Genomic DNA, 16720 nt, shown 5'->3' with positions numbered 1-16720 from the left:
CTCAGCTTACACCTCCAACAGGCAGCTATTTAAGAATTTGGGGAGGGAAAAAAACTTCAGAGTGGAAGTTACCTATTACATGTACAGCCATGAACCTCTTAATGATGTTTTTCACCCAAGGACTTTTCACTTAAAGTCAGGCTATATATATATATGTGTGGTCCCATGTGATGTCATATCCTAGTGTCGCCTGAGTATAAATAGACTTTATGATGCTTTCATGTGACAGAACACATTTCTCAGATCATCTCCTCGTGAAGCGAGGTGTTACTCCACTTTGATTGTCTGAGAGGCACTCTTCGAAGGGCTGCTCTTTCAGCACTGCAGAGCGTGACCTGCCCTCTAGACACAAAGTCCCTAAGGATTTCAGCCTTATTCTGTTCCTCTCCCCTGGCTTCAGAAGCGTGGCCCCAGGCTATCACCCACCAGTAAGGTTCCTTCCTCCATCCCTGTCGCAGTCACCACGAACTCTTCCTAAAACTCCTTTTTGCCAAGCGGAGGCTGTTTCTGGCTCAATGCAGTTGTGGGCTTGTGGAACGGAGTTTGCTGAACTGGAAAGCTGCCCAATGGGTATAGGGGAAATGGAACTGACGGACTGACCGACCGCTAGGCTGTCTGGGATGACAGGACACCTCTGGGCTTCAGATTAGCAAAGCTCCTTGAGGCTCACACAGCTGGGAAGCAGACCCATCTGTTGACTAGTGACATGAAAGTGCTGTATATTTGGCTGTCGCCAAGCAAAGAATGTGCAGAGTTGGGGGTTGGAGGGACCAGGAGACAGAGCCCTCTGCCAGCAGTTCTCTAAGGAAGGGCTGGGGATGTCTTCATTCCCTGCACTCGGAGGCTTTGTCCTCTTTGTAGTTAAGGCTTCGCCAATGAAACAGCATAGACTAAGCCCTTCCTTGTAATTCAAATTCAAGTGGAAATAAAGGGTTCTTGGAGGAAGAACAGAAGAGGACACTGTGTGAGCCTAAGTTAGAGGGGGTCATGGACATGATACTTGAATATAAGCTTCAGTTGGATGAGATGGCCATGGGAGCAAGAGCAGGACTTGTGGATGCGTGGCTTACCAAGACAGGCGTAGAGAGAATGGAGAGAGATGAAGGGCCCAAGAAGGCTGGTATTTGTGACCAAAGAACAGCTTTTGTGGGGGGTTAAGTTCTGCAGAATCTCTCTCTCTCTCTCTCTCTCTCTCTCTCTCTCTCTCTCTCTCTCTCTCTCTCTCTCACACACACACACACACACACACACACACACAAACACACACACACACACATCTGCAAGTCAAACAGCATGTGTTTGCGAAATAATGTAACAAACAGTTCTCACGTCTGCCCTATTCAAAAGTTTGCCACATTATTTAAACAAACTGCAAAACCCCTGAGTGTTTAATTTTGTATTTCCACCAATAAGCTAAGTTTCAAATTCATATCTTTAATTTTTGCCATTGACTCATTTGCTTTCCCAGTGACTGGTTCACAGGCAATGATTCATGGAAATAACCAAACACAATGCAAACCTCCATCATGACCTCAAGTGCGACATCCTTAATGTATCCATCAAGAGTGTCATGCTGGGACTGTTTGTGTGCCCTCAATATTTAGATGTCAGGTGGTTGGGAGATGGCTCAGTCAGTAAAGTGCTGGCCTTGCAAGCGAAATGACTGTCACAAGGACTGGCAGTGCAGGCTTGTAATCCCAGTGCCGGAGATGTGCTGGCAGACTCCTGGGGCCCTCTGGCCATCCAGCTTACCACACATGCTAAGTTCCATGCCACTCAAAAACCTTGCCTCAAAAACAAAATGGACATCACCTGAGGAATAACACTGAACGTTGTCCTATATACTATATATATTGTCCCTATATTCCCCCCACATACATATATGTATATACACATATGCATTTTCAAATTTCTTTTGTTAAAATCCTAAGTCTCGATATCAATGGAAGAATGGAGGCGTGTTGAAATGTGATTAGGAATCAATGTACTTATAAGAGGCCCCAGAGGGTCTTGCCTCTTCAATAAAGGCATGGGAGGAAGGAAAATAGAGAGGAAGGGAGGGAGGAAGGGAAGGAGGGAGAGAGGGAGGGGAGAGGGAGGGAGGGAGAGAAGGATGGGAAGAAGGAAGAAGCGAAGGAATGAAGGAATGAAGGGAGGAAGGAAGGAAAGTTGGTTGTCTGTGAGCCAAGGCTGTCCCAGGCCCTCACCTGACACTGAATGTACCACAATCGTTTTCTTGGGCTTCTCAGGCTCCAAATCATGAGAAAACAGGTTCTATGGCTTACAAACTACCCAGGTTATGACATTTTTGTTATAGCAATTCAAATGGACTAAGAGAGGGTGGATAAGAGTTTGTGAAATTTTGTTTTAAACAGGGTCTCACTATGTAGCACAGGACAACACTTGAATGTGATCCTCCTGCCGTAGCCTCCTGAGTACAATGGTAAAAACAATATTTTTTTTTTTTAGTTTAAATATCCAAAGACCCACCCCAAAGTATTTTCTTTGCCAAATTAGAAAGAGAAAAGTCTACCTCACTTAAGAGTTGCAAGACCATTATATTCTTGTTTATAGGGTCTGGGAGTTCCTTTCCAGAATCCCTGAATATTAGGGGAGAAGACGCATGTCATCCTTCAGACCACAGACGACAGTCTGATAGCCATCGCACGCTAGCTTGGTGCCTTGCATCCAGTTCTGACCTTCCACCTAATGGGATTCTGTCCCTTTCTTTAGGGTCCTGCAGAGGGGCTGCGGGCACCTGACAACAGCTGCTGGCAAACAGGGTGAACTGCTTGCCAAGTCTCCTCCTGGTACACCCATCCCAGTTCCCAAGGCTGTGATTGCTGCAGGCCACATTCATACCAAGGTTAGATACTGTCTTTGCCCTGTTACACACACTGGTAATTATACATGCGGCATGGTGAGAAAGATGGTCATCCAAGCCCATATGTTAGTTATTTTCTTTACAAGAGTAACCATTATGTTACACCAATCCCATTCTTATTGGGAGTAGCTTATTAGGGCACCCTTGCTGGAGGCAGGGAGAGAGTGGTGGTCTGACAGATACAAAGCCTGAATAGGCGAAGAGTCAGTGTCAGGAGTGTTTTCAATTTGTACATAGGTGTCCCCGGAGCTAAAGATGCTCAATTTTGCCTCTGTAGCAATCAACATCCACCACAGTATACTGTATACTGGTACTCAGTATACAAGGATGCGAGGAACTGAACAACAGAATATATTTGGAAGGACTTCATGTACTTCCCTTCATGAACCCCTCTTAAAGTAAGTTGGGAAAAAAAATGAAAGAAATGAAGTACTAATTCATCCTGGACAGCATCACTGTATTTCTTTATTTATTCTGCCTGTGTATTTTTGATTGCCCACCTCTGTTTTGCTTTGTATTCCCCATGCATTGCATAGGATCTGTGAACATGGATGGAAATTACTGCAAGGGGAGAAATCCAGGGTATGCAAGCCAAAAAACAAGCAGAAAGAGCCAGGGGGTAGGAAAAGACAAGATCTCCTGAATAAATTGGGAGCATGGGGACCTTGGGAGAGGGTTGAAGGGGAGGGGAGGGGAGCAGAGAAAAATGTAGAGCTCAATTAAATCAACTTTTAAAAAAAAAAGATCCAGGAGGAACATAGTGGGCAAGCTACCGAACTGTCTGGGTTCTGTTCTTGTCACAGTAGGGAGTGACAAGGTCTCCCTGAGGATGAACTAGAAGACTCCATCCATGCTCCATCCTGTGTGGTGCTAGCCATAGATGACAATGGTCCTTTCAAAGCCTGTAGGAGACTTCTGGAAGAGTACTGCTCAGAATGATAGGCTATTCTTATTTTTTAATTTGTTAAATTTTAATTAAAGTATGATTACATCTTTTTCCCCTTTCCTTCTTCTAACTCTTCCTATGGCCCCCTTCTCCCTATCAAATTCATGGTCTCTTCTCACGCAACTATTATATAAATATATAAGGCGTGTGTATATACATATATATATATATCTGCATAAGTATAAAAATACAATATGCTGAGTTTGTTTAGGATTGTTATATGTATGTGACTTTAGGAGCAACTAATTGATATCAGATAAAGCATTCTTGTTTTGATAAAAGTGCATGAGATTGAAGTCCGGAAACACTAGGTTTGAAGCTAGCTTTGCCTTTAGAATTCCACTTCTGGTTTTAACCAAATGATTTAGAACTTTTCTGTTTGGAGGAAGTATTTTCTGGTTTTGTTTATTTGTTGCTGTTTTTGTTTTTCATTTTGTTTTGTTTATGCACGTGTGTACCTGTTCCTGTGAATGTACACGTATGTGCAAATGTGTACTCATGTATGGTAAGGAGGCCAGATGTCAACATCCAGGCTCTCCCTTCTGTTGCTCTCCACTATACACACAGACAGACAGACAGACAGGCTCCCTGAATCTGGAACGCCTCAGTTCAGCTAGTCTGGCTGGTGATCACGCAACAGGGGTTCTCTACTCTCTGCCTCCCTCAGGCTGGTGTCATAGGTGTACACTATGTGGGTGCTGGGGATTCAAACCCAGGTACTCATACCTGCGCAGCAAGCGCTTCACCCAGCAAGCTATCTCCCCAGTTCTGGCTGAAAACACTTTGTCTCCGTAAAGAGAGAGGAGGATGGCAGGCAAATTCTACTTTATGAAGATGAAGCCTCGAGACACTAACATATGTCTGTGTACACGGCACCCTAAGGTGTCAGCAACCAGCAAAACCTGCTGGGTGCTTTTCTTCCCCTTTAAGCACTCTGGGGACCAGTACAGTGAGTACTGCCTGACACAAAATCTCTCATTTATCAAATACTTACCCAGAGAGGCAAGCATCACCTCCGAGCACGAAAAGAACCCATACATAAATCTCAGGAGGATTTCCAACCCCAACTGTTGAGTTATACACGCTGACTTCAATATAGCTAATATATCTGTAAACCAAATCCTCACCTTCTCTATAAACCACTGAGACAGAAAACAACTGTCAGCCCACGTTTCTTTGAGCCGAAAGCGGCTGTTTTGTTAAAAACACGAAGGAATGCCTATTTGCTAACACTTGTCAGAAATAAAGAGCACCCAATGGCAAACACTGAGTAGATTCCTTTCAAAGCCTTCACACATCTGGAATACTTTTTGATACAATTATTTGTTAAATTGACTTATCTCCACTTCTAAACTGCCAAAGGAGTTTTGGGGATTTGGATCTTTACACAGCTTGATCTGGGTGGATCACATAGAAGAAAAATGATGTCTCCCAAAAACCTGGGAACAATTTGAGGGATGGATGACATAGAAAAATGTATTGTTTGTAACATGAGTTCATTCTTCATGAGCAACCAAAAAGGTCTTCATGGCTGATAAGGGTGTCCATCGAGTACTTATGAGGCACAGGGCAAGGACTCTAACAGAGAGAGGAGCTCTCAACCAGACAGACCCTTCTAATTATAGTTATAACTAGCATGCATTCCATGAACAAGGGCGAGCTTTAGGACACTAGATATCATCTATAAGAGCAGAGAAGCCTAGCTTCTGGATGTTGAACTGAGATAGGAAGGATAGGGAGTAAGTTATTTACCCAGAACAAACCTAGGTGGACAGAAAGGCCCAGGGCAAGAGGAGTGAGGCAGGAAGCGAGCAGGTTCCCTAGAGAAGCATGATTGGAAGCATTGTTCCAGGGAGGGATAAAGCAGGTGCAAAGGTTCAGAGGTAGTTAAGTAGGGAGCTTGGAGGCTTGCCCTCAGAGTCCTCGGGCGTCAATGAAGCTGACACAAGACAAAGGAGAACACCAACAGGTGGAAGCAGTGGGAAGCAGTTTGCTGGACCGCTTGCCTCCTCCCACCCAGGGCAGAGAGAACACAGTTGAGGGTGCGATGAGACTTAACATTTGTACGAAGTTATTGCTAGTGCTAGGTATGGTGTGAAATAAAACGGTATAAAGAGGAACTTCCGGTCCAGGCAGATGATGTTGTCATGGTGGTAAATGAAAGAAAGGCCAGTCTTGTTCCTCACTGTGGAGTAGATGCAGGTAGATCTCACTGTCACAGCCTGGGGAACGTCACTCTCTTAAGTGTGCTGATGCCAGGGCATGTGGTTACACACCCCATCACTAGCAACACAGGCACAGCAGGGACAGCCAGCACAAATAACAGCTGTGCCGAGGTTGAGAACCTCTGAACGAAACAGAACAGACTGTCCGAATGACCTAGAGAAGAGAGACTAGATAGGTGCAAGATAGATTTCAAAGATAAAAACCACAGATCCAATGACTGTCTGGACACCAGGAGTCAATGGCCAGAAGGGGCAAAGATGGGCCTCAGCTTTCTCAGCGACCCTGAAGTTTCTCTTCTGCCAGAGAGCAAAACCAGACTTGCTCTAGAATGCCTTTACTCTTACAGACAGGTAGGTAGGTCAGGGAGGTCAAGGAGGGAAACTGAGGGTGGGAACAAGTCTCTTTAGGTGAAGGATGGCACAGATCCCAGGGCTACTACCGAGAGATGTGGTCTCAGGCAAGCCAGAAGTATCTTTCTAGAGCCCCGCTGTTGATGGCAGTTTTAAGATATGGTCCTGGTCTTAAAATGTTTAGACAACGATCCGAAGGGTAGGAATTAATTCACCCAGCATTTATGAAGCCAACACTGCATAGAAGGAAAAAAATCATAAAACAGGACTGGGGGTGGGGGTGAGCTCAGTGGTAGGGTACTTGCTTAGCATTGCGAGATTGTGAGTTCCTGAGACTGTTCAGTAGGTGAGACTGTGCGGTATGGGTGTCATCACATTCTCCAAGGATTCCTAGCACACTGAGGTCTGAAAAAACACTAATAACACTTCAACCGGAGCAAACCACATGGTACAGTCCGGCCAAACCCAGGGTGCTCAGGTGCTGTCAAATACGGAATCCTAAGACAATATGAAGAACACCAGACCTTTTATGAAGCAAGTTTTATTGCATGCTTCAGTTTACAGTGGAGAAACAAACACTGGAATTTAGAAAAATATGGAATAAAAGTTTTGTATCTGAGAGTTTCCAGGCAACCTAAATCCTTCTGCCTCTGGCAAAGAATAAACAGAACCTAGGAGGGACAGAAAGTTGGCCCAATGAAATACACAAGTCCTTAAACAAGTTCCCAGTAGGAGGGGTTACAGCTGACACAGGAATTGCTGACCCTCTCTGCAAAGGCCATGGAGGGTTAACTTGGGGACAAGAGGAGCAAGCTTCCCTAAGACCTCAGCTGAAGCTGGCTAAGGGTTAAAGCCAGAGATGGCAGCAAGGGCAGTTTTGGATCAAGACATCCTTGGCTGTCTCCAAGCCTGGCACAGAGTTCCATGTAAGTCCTGAGCAGGGCTCCCACTACAGTATGGGAGCTTTGTGTCTCTCGGAAATCAACATCTTGTTCTTAAGTGTCGCACCCTTGATTCCTGGTCCCACTTACCCCACAGAGCTCCAAAACACATCCACAATTCTGATTCAAGAATCATATTTTTGATTCTAAGAGAGCGTTTACCCAAACACCCCAGAAAGAAAATAGAAAGGCAAGAAGAAATAATAAACTATCTCAACAATGAATGATGTATGAGCTCAGAAGGAGTGAATGGCTTATTTATAAATAGGCGTCACTTGTAAGACGACACAGGAAGCCCAGATGACAGCACAAACAAGAGACACTTGGAAAAGCCTTCACCCCAAGCCTGGCGCCTGGCTGAAAAGCAAGCTCAGCCCTCTGTTTGGGTGAGTTGCAAGCTCACCCCAGTCTTTTGTGCGCCTGTGCGGTCCTCCGTGAGCCTCGGAGCTGTAAATATTTGCCCTTCGCCCAGAGCTGGCCAGCTGTGGAGACTGCAGCTGACAGACAGGCCAGAAGCCAGGGAGGGGGTGAAGGGTGGAAACTTTCAGGCCCTGTGTGCAGGCATGGAAGAAAGAGTAGGGGAGGGGATATGGAGGAGAACATAGCAGACACAGGTCCCTGGGGCCCCCTTGGGCAAATATGCTCCCCTCTCTGACAGGCCATCTGGAGTCGGCAGCCAGAGTGGCAGCGGCAGGATCCACACCCCTTACCAGGAGGCACAAACACCCAGCTGTTGCAGTGGCAGTCTTGCTGGCTGGCAAAGGAGCACTTCTCAAGTGGGGGGGGTGTGGTCCCCGAGAGGATACTTGACAATACCTGGAGACATTTTTGGGATGTTGGGGTTTGAGAGGAAAGTCTACTGGCATCGGGGAGGTTGTCCCCAGGAATACTTTTCAGTGTTCTATGGGGTACCTGACAACAGAAGTCCTAAAACAACACCCCAACAACCAAGAGTTACCAAGCCCTCAAATATCAACCAACATCTAGACAGAACCAGAGTCTAGTGAAACCTGTCTTCATAGGAGGCAGAGCCTGAACTCACTCCTTTCATGTGAGTACCACTACAAGGGTTTTGGATGTGTTATATCATCCCCCACCCCCACCAGTCAGTGCCCTCATCGGTAAGGATTAGGTGATGTGTAAAACACCTCACCTCCCACTGCTGTCGCAGAGTAACTGGTCCTGGAGGTTATAGTGCAACACAACACACTCATGGTTAAGAACAGGGACTAGGACAGTGCTTCTCAACCTTCCTAGTGCTGTGACCCTTTGACCCTTGCACACAGTTCCTCAGGTTATGGTAACCATCGACCACAAAATTATTCCACTGCTGCTTCACAACTGGAATTTTGCTACGGTTATAGTCATCATGTAAATACCAGATAGACAGTATAGCCAATATGTGACCCCAATGGGGTCGCGACCCACAGGTTGAGAATCACTGGACTAGCGAGATGGGTGATTAAAATCCACTTCTGAACCTTAAAGCCCTGACCTAAACATAAGACTGTCCCTCCAGGAGCCTTAGTTTCTCCATTTACAAGATGGCACACATCGTACCTATGTTCCTTACTGTGGGTGGGGGCGATGAAGAAGAAAGAAATGAAATGATTGGTAAAGCCTCAGGAGTGGAGGCTGATAGAATTACCCTGATAGGCAGGGCAGAGGACCGGCCCAGGAGGGGTTTAAGGTAATTGCAGGCACTCTCAGACAGGCACTCTGCCAGTTCATTTCCTTCATTCTCACCTTGATGAAAATAGCATCGTTTGACACTAGAGGTAAACTGAGGCACCCGTGGCGGATAAGCCACAGGTTGGCTCCCCAAAGCTAGAGATCTGAAATCAGTTCTAACTGCAGCAAATGGGCACTTAATTATCACTCTCTAGTTATTGGGGGCAAGGTGGGGGATCGCCGGATTCTTTCTGGATTGCCCAAATGAGTAGTCTTAGGGTGCCTGCTTGCCTGTGTTTTCCTGCTTAGCAAACCACAGTTTCCAACTTCAGAGGGGTTAAGCTGCTTGCTCAAGGTCAGCCAGTGAGCTGGCAGGAAAGCCCGTGTTTGAATGCAGCCCTTACCCTGGGGCCTCTCTCCTGGCATCCCTTTCAAGCTGCACCACAATGGCTCTGGGTCCCCCTGATTATTTCTGGGATCTCAGCAGATTCCTGGATCCAGGTCACTGTGCAGTGCCACATCCACAAGGGCCGTGACTCTGGTCTCAAGACCTGGTGAGCAGCTTCCCCAGGATGACCAGACCGGCCTGCTGGGCCAAGCCTCTCAACACAACTCTGATTCTGAAATTTTCTACACTTAGTTGTGGGTTCCCTTTGGTGTTTTCAGGCACTCTCCAGCTCCCCACATCCCCCAAAACTGCTGTTGCTCCACCTCGCCCTGTGTGTCCTGCCCGTTGGGACCTTACTTTCTCAGTTCAGATTAAGTAACTCCGCGTGGAGTGATGCAGCTGGCAAGCACAGCCAACAAGGGGGTGTCAAAGATACACCCAGGAAAGACCCTAGCATCCCATACTTAAAGGACCGGGGTGCGGCTCTGGGTCAGTTAAGGCGCCTCATCAGGAGGGGAGGCCACAGCGGGAGATCGCCTACCTTGCCGGCGGGCGGCGCGGCCACGCAGCGGCTGAGCGAGTCGAGGCGCGCGCTGTACTCGGTGAACTTCTTCTGGTAGCGCAGCGCGGTCATCTGCAGTTCGAGCTGCGCCGCGGCCAGCTGCGCCACCAGAGACTTCTCGCGCTTGCCGGCCCGCAGCGCCTCCTTCTTGAGCGCCTTGTGCAGCGCGCCCAGGCGGGCCTGCAGCGCGCCGTTGTGAGCCCGCAGAGCCCGCGCGCAGCAGTGGCCGCCCGCGCGCTGCTCGCCGTGCGTCAGCGGCAGCCCGCAGCCTTCCTGGCAGCGGCCCACGGGCCGCGCGTCGCACGCGTCGCGCATGTGGGCCTCCACGTCGCGTCGCAGCAGCAGCTGGCCGCAGCCCGCGTGGCGGCAGCGCGCGGGCGCGAAGTCGCAGCGCTCCAGGTGCTCGGGCAGCTCCTGCAACTTGACCACCCGGCCGCAGCCCCGCGCCGCGTGCGCGCACTTGATGTCCAACTTCAGGATGAGGCGCTTAAGCGGCAGGACGTGGTTGAGCTCCTTGGCCGACAGGCGACCGCGACAACGCGCCGGGCAGCTGCCCTCCTGCACTACCCAGGGCAGCACGCAACCAGCACAGAATACGTGGCCGCACGGGGTGGTCAGCGGGTCCTCCAGGACCTTGTGACACAGCGCGCACTTCAGATCAGGGTCCACGTCGCCATCGAAGCGGTCCAACTCGAAACCCATGGTGGCGGCCGGGGCCCGGTGTCGCCGCCGGGCGACCGGCCGCCCCCTCCCTCCCTCCTTGTGAGGCGGCCCAGACACGCCGGCTACGCCGCCCGCTCTCCAGCTAGCTCTCCCAGGACTGAGCCTAATTGCTCCAGACTTCCTCGGAAAATGCCCGAGGAACAGGACTCCTCCGGCCGTATTGGCTCGAGCGCGAGCGCACTCACATCCTGCCTCAGCGGCCTAGCGACCCTCCTTCTGCCAAAGGGAGGGGGGCCGCGAGGCAGAAGGGGCTGAGGCGACCAAGAAGCAAAGAGACCTACCAGAGAAGCGAGATGGACCCCCTCTTAGGGGGGTCTCCTCTCCGCTCTCTTGGAGGCTTTGCTAAAGGACAAAATACGACAGCAGCGAGCACCTTGCTCAGTTTGGAGCTGCTTTTGTGGCTGTCGCCTGGAGAAATTTCCCCGCAACCCTCAGGTCTTTGCACTCCTCGCCTCCTCCTTTCTCTTGTGTCTGCTTTTAAGAGCGAAAAATATCTCAGACCCCGCTAGCTCTGTATTTACGGTCTTTATTTATTTATTTCTCTAGGGGGAAAGTTCCAGCCGCTGCAGGACGCTCCTGCTAAAACTTTGGTCGCTACCAGAGGATCTGCGGAACCGCAGAGTTTATCAGCCGGAGGTTTCTAGGACCAGAGGGCGAAATTGCAGGAATTAGACCTCCCCTCCAGCTGTCTGGGTGGGACAGGCCAGAGTGGTTGGCCCGGTCCACTTCTCTTAACACCTCTGAAAAGAGGGCACTACAGTATGGCATGCCTTTCGCTGGGAGCTTCTAAATCCGTCCCTTTAAAAACCAGCTAGGCAGTGTTGTGAGAGCGCACATTAGCTCCACTTGAAAACTATTTGCCCCGCTTAAGAAAGCCCTGACTCTGGCGGTAGGAGAGCTGGGGGAGTTTAGAACTTCAAGTCCCTGTAACAACGCCCACCCAGTCATCTCGGGAGCTACATCCCTTCAGCTTGTTTTTGTTGTTTTGTTTTTCTTAAGTGTATTTTTTTTTCTTTTGCTTTATCTCCATCTCTCCACTGGCGAAGTTCAAAGACTTGCTGCAGATGAGCTCTTTTGAGAGTTTTGTGTCTTTTCGGATTGCGAGTCCTGAGTGTCCACATTGAAGGAATCTACCAGCCATGTAGAGGCTGCTGGTCTATAGGCACCCTGAATTTCAATTTGATGGAAAAACCCTTGCCATCCCGGGCTCTGGACTGTTCTCTTTTCCTCCAGGGCAGCTTCTCAAGCCGAGTTTGCAAGCCTGACATTGTAGTCTGCGGCAATACCTGTGAGTGTCGAAACAACACTTGGAAGATTCCAGCCCAAGTGGGGAAGTTCATAACATTACCCATACAGTTGGTAGGGTTTTTTCTTTCTTAAAAAAAAAAAAAACCTCCCAAGGCTGTAGACATTCCTAAGAAACACGCAGTCAGTCCTGGTGAGAGTGAAGTCAAGTTCTGGAATTCTCATTCTGAATCTGCTGCCAGTTTCTCCAGAGAATCTGGAAACAGAGAGCTAAGAGTTTTGTGTTTGGTGTGGACCCAAGAATATGGGATTACAGTATTCCTTTTGTCTAATTGCTTTTACTTCTGTCCTTTCCAGAGCTGCTGGAGACCCATGACCTTCACTATTGAACTGCTTCATTGAAGGGAAAGAATTGCCTTGATGTCTATAAGGATTAGTGTTCTGAACTGACCTCCACAAAGCTGTTGCTAGCCAGATTTTCCGTACACGGCTGAGGTCCACCAATGGTGTTCTTCAATTCGTACTGATGATATTTGGTGTCTAGTTGTAATACTTTATTTTATTGCTTCAATCAATTAGCGCATTTCTTTTCTAGGATGCTGAGTGATGTGAAATACTCATGACTTTTGCTCCTATAAGCTTGGGCAAGGAAAATCCTCCACTGGTTCATCTATTAAAACATCTCATACAATCTTAAGAGGCAGATTCTTTCAGCCAAGGTGTGTGGGCTTGTCGGTTTCATAGACAAGCTAGTGTCAACAGGGTGATAATCTTCAAACCAAACTGGTTTTAAGGAACAGAGCAAACTCCACACTACAGCATAAATGGGAGATTAGCACTTACCTGAGGTGGACTCTCTAGTTCAGAGCTGTCCCTTCACACATGCTTTGCCCCTGATGACAGACTGGGGGGTGGGAGGGACACAGCTGAGGCAACAGAGTATCTGCCCCCTATTGTCATTCTGCCCCTTCAGGCAAAGCAAAGTCTTCAGAAAGCTTCTCCCCAGAAGTTAACTTTAGTATTAAAATTCTTGGAGGGGGCTGGAGAGATGGCTCAGCGGTCAAGAGCATTGTATGCTCTTCCAAAGGACCCGAGTTCGATTCCCAGAAACCACATGATGGCTCACAACCATCTGTAATGAGGTCTGGTGTCCTCTTCTAGCAGGCATATATGCAAACAGAATATTGTATCCATAATAAATAAATAAATATAAAAAAAGAAAAATAAATAAAATTCTTGGAGGTCAGAAGAAAAAAAAAAACCTAAGCCAAGAAAACCTCCTGGGATGTGAAAGTGGAGGGGAGGGCCATGTGTGTTGTTCCTAAGCTGGACTGAACAGACAGGAGAAACAAGAGACGAAATTATTGAGAAAAAGGAGTTGGGGTATCCTCAGGTGTTTTTGTGTGTTTGCTGGTTGTTTTGTTTTCACTGGTGACACATTCTGCTGGGACCGTCCTTTGTTGCGGGTCTGTCCTCTGTGCTCTGGGATAGTTAGCAACATATTTTGGTGATGCCCATGGATGTGGTGGCAAAGCAGCACTCTAACCCACCACGTGTTGTGACATCCGGTCACGGCCAATGTCTCCTGAGGGAAAACCGCCCCAGACTGAGAACCACTACAGTGTTTGAGGGCGGCCTGCTTTTCGTTCTGAAGCCAGGCACTGCCAGAAGCCTCACCCTCGACTGGCTGAAGAATCATATGGTGTAGGCAACACAGTAAGAAGAGAACGCTACACTGGAAAATCGAGGTTTTGTGCTATCAAAATGTGCAGTAAATCTACAGGACAACAAATACTAGACACACCAAGCGTCTTGAGAAAAGACTCGGGTTTTCCTGACCTGGATTACCCACTCATTCAGCTGTCTCGGAAGCATCTGGGGGTTGAAATATGGACATATAGTTTAGTTACTTAGCAAACCTTTATAGTCTTCCCCATCTCTATCATCACCTTCTTTTTATAACCTTATTCTGTGCTCTCTCCCATCTAAGTCCTAACCAAGTTTGACCCTGCATGGCTTCGAGATCAGGCATCTGGGGTGGTATGTCTACAGTGCAGACCTCAACTGGCCTCATTTCATCTGCCCAATCTCAAGTCAGACAATGGGATCGTTTCACTTGGAAAGAGAAGCTATGGCAAAGCCTTCTAAGGGGAGGGAGTGCATTACCTGTAAAATGTGTGTGTGTGTGTGTGTGTGTATGTGTGTGTGTATGTATGTATGTGTGTATATGTGTGTGTGTGTATGTATGTGTGTGTGTGTATGTGTGTGTGTGTATGTGTGTGTATATGTGTGTGTGTGTATATGTGTGTGTGTATGTATGTGTGTGTGTGTATGTGTGTGTGTGTGTGTGATTATGCCAATCACAATGGAATGCATCTCAAAAAACAAGTATCCGTTTTGACAGTTTCTTAAGGCACATTCAAGCTTCCTTCATTTTAGAGTGTGAAAAAGTAATAATGACATGGTGACAGGGGCCAGTGTTCTAACCCCAGGACTGGGCTCATACCTGTTCATAGGTGAAACTCAGTAGACTTATTCATTGCAATCGCTCCACTATTTGCTGTTCCAAATACGTATGTTTCGGGTTTCTCAGATCATGAGAGACACATGACTGTTTCTAAAGTGAATGCGCATGTTTGGGGGCAGGGGAATAAGGTAAGGGACGTCAAGAGGGAGATGTACAGTTAGAAGGATTCCCCAGTTAAAAAATGCATCACAGGTTGCATGTGAAGATTCAAACCTAAACACAAAACTCAGAATCCCAGGAGTCATAAACAGGAAAATTTCTATTTGGAAAATGAATTTTTTTCTCAGCCTTCATTCTAGTATTACCACCCAGTATATCCTCATAAAAAACAAACAAACAAACAAACCAAAAGAGACACCTCTTGATAGCCCTGCAGCTCAAGCCTATGATCTAGAAACTTATTAATTTTAATTTTTCTCTTGGCACTTTCTCCTCCACTCTCATTTACTCAGTCCGTAAAATTATGATAATGCTAATCATTGCTTACCTAGCATACGGTAATAATTGCTAATTAACTAATTTTTATATGTAGAAACCTGTGAAGACATTACACAGGTGTTAGGCATTATTATTGTCTGGTGGTGCTGAGGAAGGCTGTCCTGTTTGAGGGAGACTGGTTACAGTGTCTGTCTACCTCGCCATGGGAATGGAAGCTTATAACTCCACCCCATGCATCATCTCCTTGCCGATTGGCTTGACAAGCACAATCCTGCAGTGAGATGGTACTTGTCTAAGAGCCTGCTACAACCCAGTGTCCAGAATGCCATTTGCTCTAGTGTGGGCATCTGCAGGGATCAAAGCATCTGTGGTACAAAGTAGCAGTTCTCCAGGGAGTCATCTGTTCTTTGAGTCTAGTACACAATTGCCTTAATTTACATACTATTTAAGGCCTGGAAGAAGAGTCACTTGGTGAAAGTGGAAAATGCTTGTCCTAGGTGAGGCTCTGAGTTCATCTTCCAGGACCCAAGTGAAAGGCCTGGTGCAATCCCTGTGTGTGTCGGGGAGGTGAGGACAGGCAAACTTCTAAGGCTCTCTGGTCATCAAGTCTAGCTGAATTAGTGAACTCCAGGCTGGATGGGAGACCTTGTCTCAGAAAAATAAAATGGAGTGGGGGGGGGGGGGACATCCAGTCTCAATCTCTTTACATGTATCCGCATGCTCAGAAAAAAAGCTTACCGTTTGCTTTATTTCTTAGTGATTTTTTTTAAAGATCATATATATATATTTACAATAGAATGTCTATTCTTCCGGGATGGCTTTGGGCAAACGATTTTTGAGACATCAGCCAACCAAGAAAACTGTGGCATCAGTGTTCTTTGAAACCTTGTCCTGAAACTGTGGTTTCGGTCTCCAGATCAAATGGACACTTGGCGATTAAAAAGTCAAAACAAAGCATTCACCAGATTAGTTCTCCAACAGCTTGGCCTTTCTGAGGATAATCGTTTGTTCTATTTCAGCAAACAAAAGCCACTTTAACCATTCATTCTCTGCTCGCTGTTGCACAAGTATAGACACGAAATGTTTCCCAAAGCTGGCTGGGAGCTTTGGGAGACAGGGATAAAAACAGTAATGGTGGAAAAAGTTCACCCATGGTCATGTTTTCTCTCCAGGTGAAATGGAAAATATGTCCAAGCGCTGGCACACACTGCATGATGTTGGCAAACGCACACTCCATTTTGACAGAATATGAAGAGGCTTAGAAGTGGAATCCAGAAAGATGAAAGGGCTCGGAGGACAGTGACTCAGTCTGTCATTGGTGGGGATCTTTGTAGTAACTTATAATTTATCTGCGGGTTGTGTAAGCTTAAAGATGAAGATAAAGTCAGGGCTGCAGAACTCACCCTGGCTCTCCAGCCTGGAACTACACAGTTTTGGAGAGTTCTTCAAGCTGTGAAGGATAAAGAAAGTGTTTTTCTCATTCTTCAATATGCCTTTATTTTCTACTAGGAGATCCATAGCTGACTAGACATGGCAAGAATGCTAAGGTATGTATAAGAAGCAGGAGGTGGGGGCAATAACACAACTCCCAAGGCTAGCTTTCTGGGAAGAGTCAAAACAAGACATATATCTCAGAGTTCAGCTGGAAATGATGTATTTCTTTCTGTGGATAGGTTCCTGATATTGTGGTTTTGGCTTCTGATAAAAAGTATTGATCTTAGTTTGTGAGCCTAGCCTTTAACGGCTGAGCCATCTCTCCAGGACAATGAGGGCTGCCGAGAAGCCAAGAACAATGGCACTGGGTTTTGATCCTACTGCA

General features: G+C 47.2%; 1 protein-coding gene across 1 annotated transcript in view; it reads right to left on the bottom strand.

The window, feature by feature from the left end:
- Positions 1–10766, bottom strand: part of Pdzrn3 (PDZ domain containing ring finger 3) — a 226696-nt gene extending 215930 nt beyond the window's left edge. Inside the window, exon 1 of the mRNA XM_075983335.1 lies at positions 9948–10766. Within this exon, the coding sequence (XP_075839450.1) occupies positions 9948–10670 (723 nt within the window). The 5' untranslated portion in view covers positions 10671–10766. The remainder of the gene's footprint in view (positions 1–9947) is intronic.
- Positions 10767–16720: the final 5954 nt, after the last annotated feature.

The sequence above is a fragment of the Microtus pennsylvanicus genome, chromosome 8 (assembly GCF_037038515.1).
Source record: "Microtus pennsylvanicus isolate mMicPen1 chromosome 8, mMicPen1.hap1, whole genome shotgun sequence".
Lineage (NCBI taxonomy): Eukaryota > Metazoa > Chordata > Mammalia > Rodentia > Cricetidae > Microtus > Microtus pennsylvanicus.
Note: the sequence above shows the minus strand (reverse complement) of the source record. Positions and strands in the feature narration are given on the sequence as shown.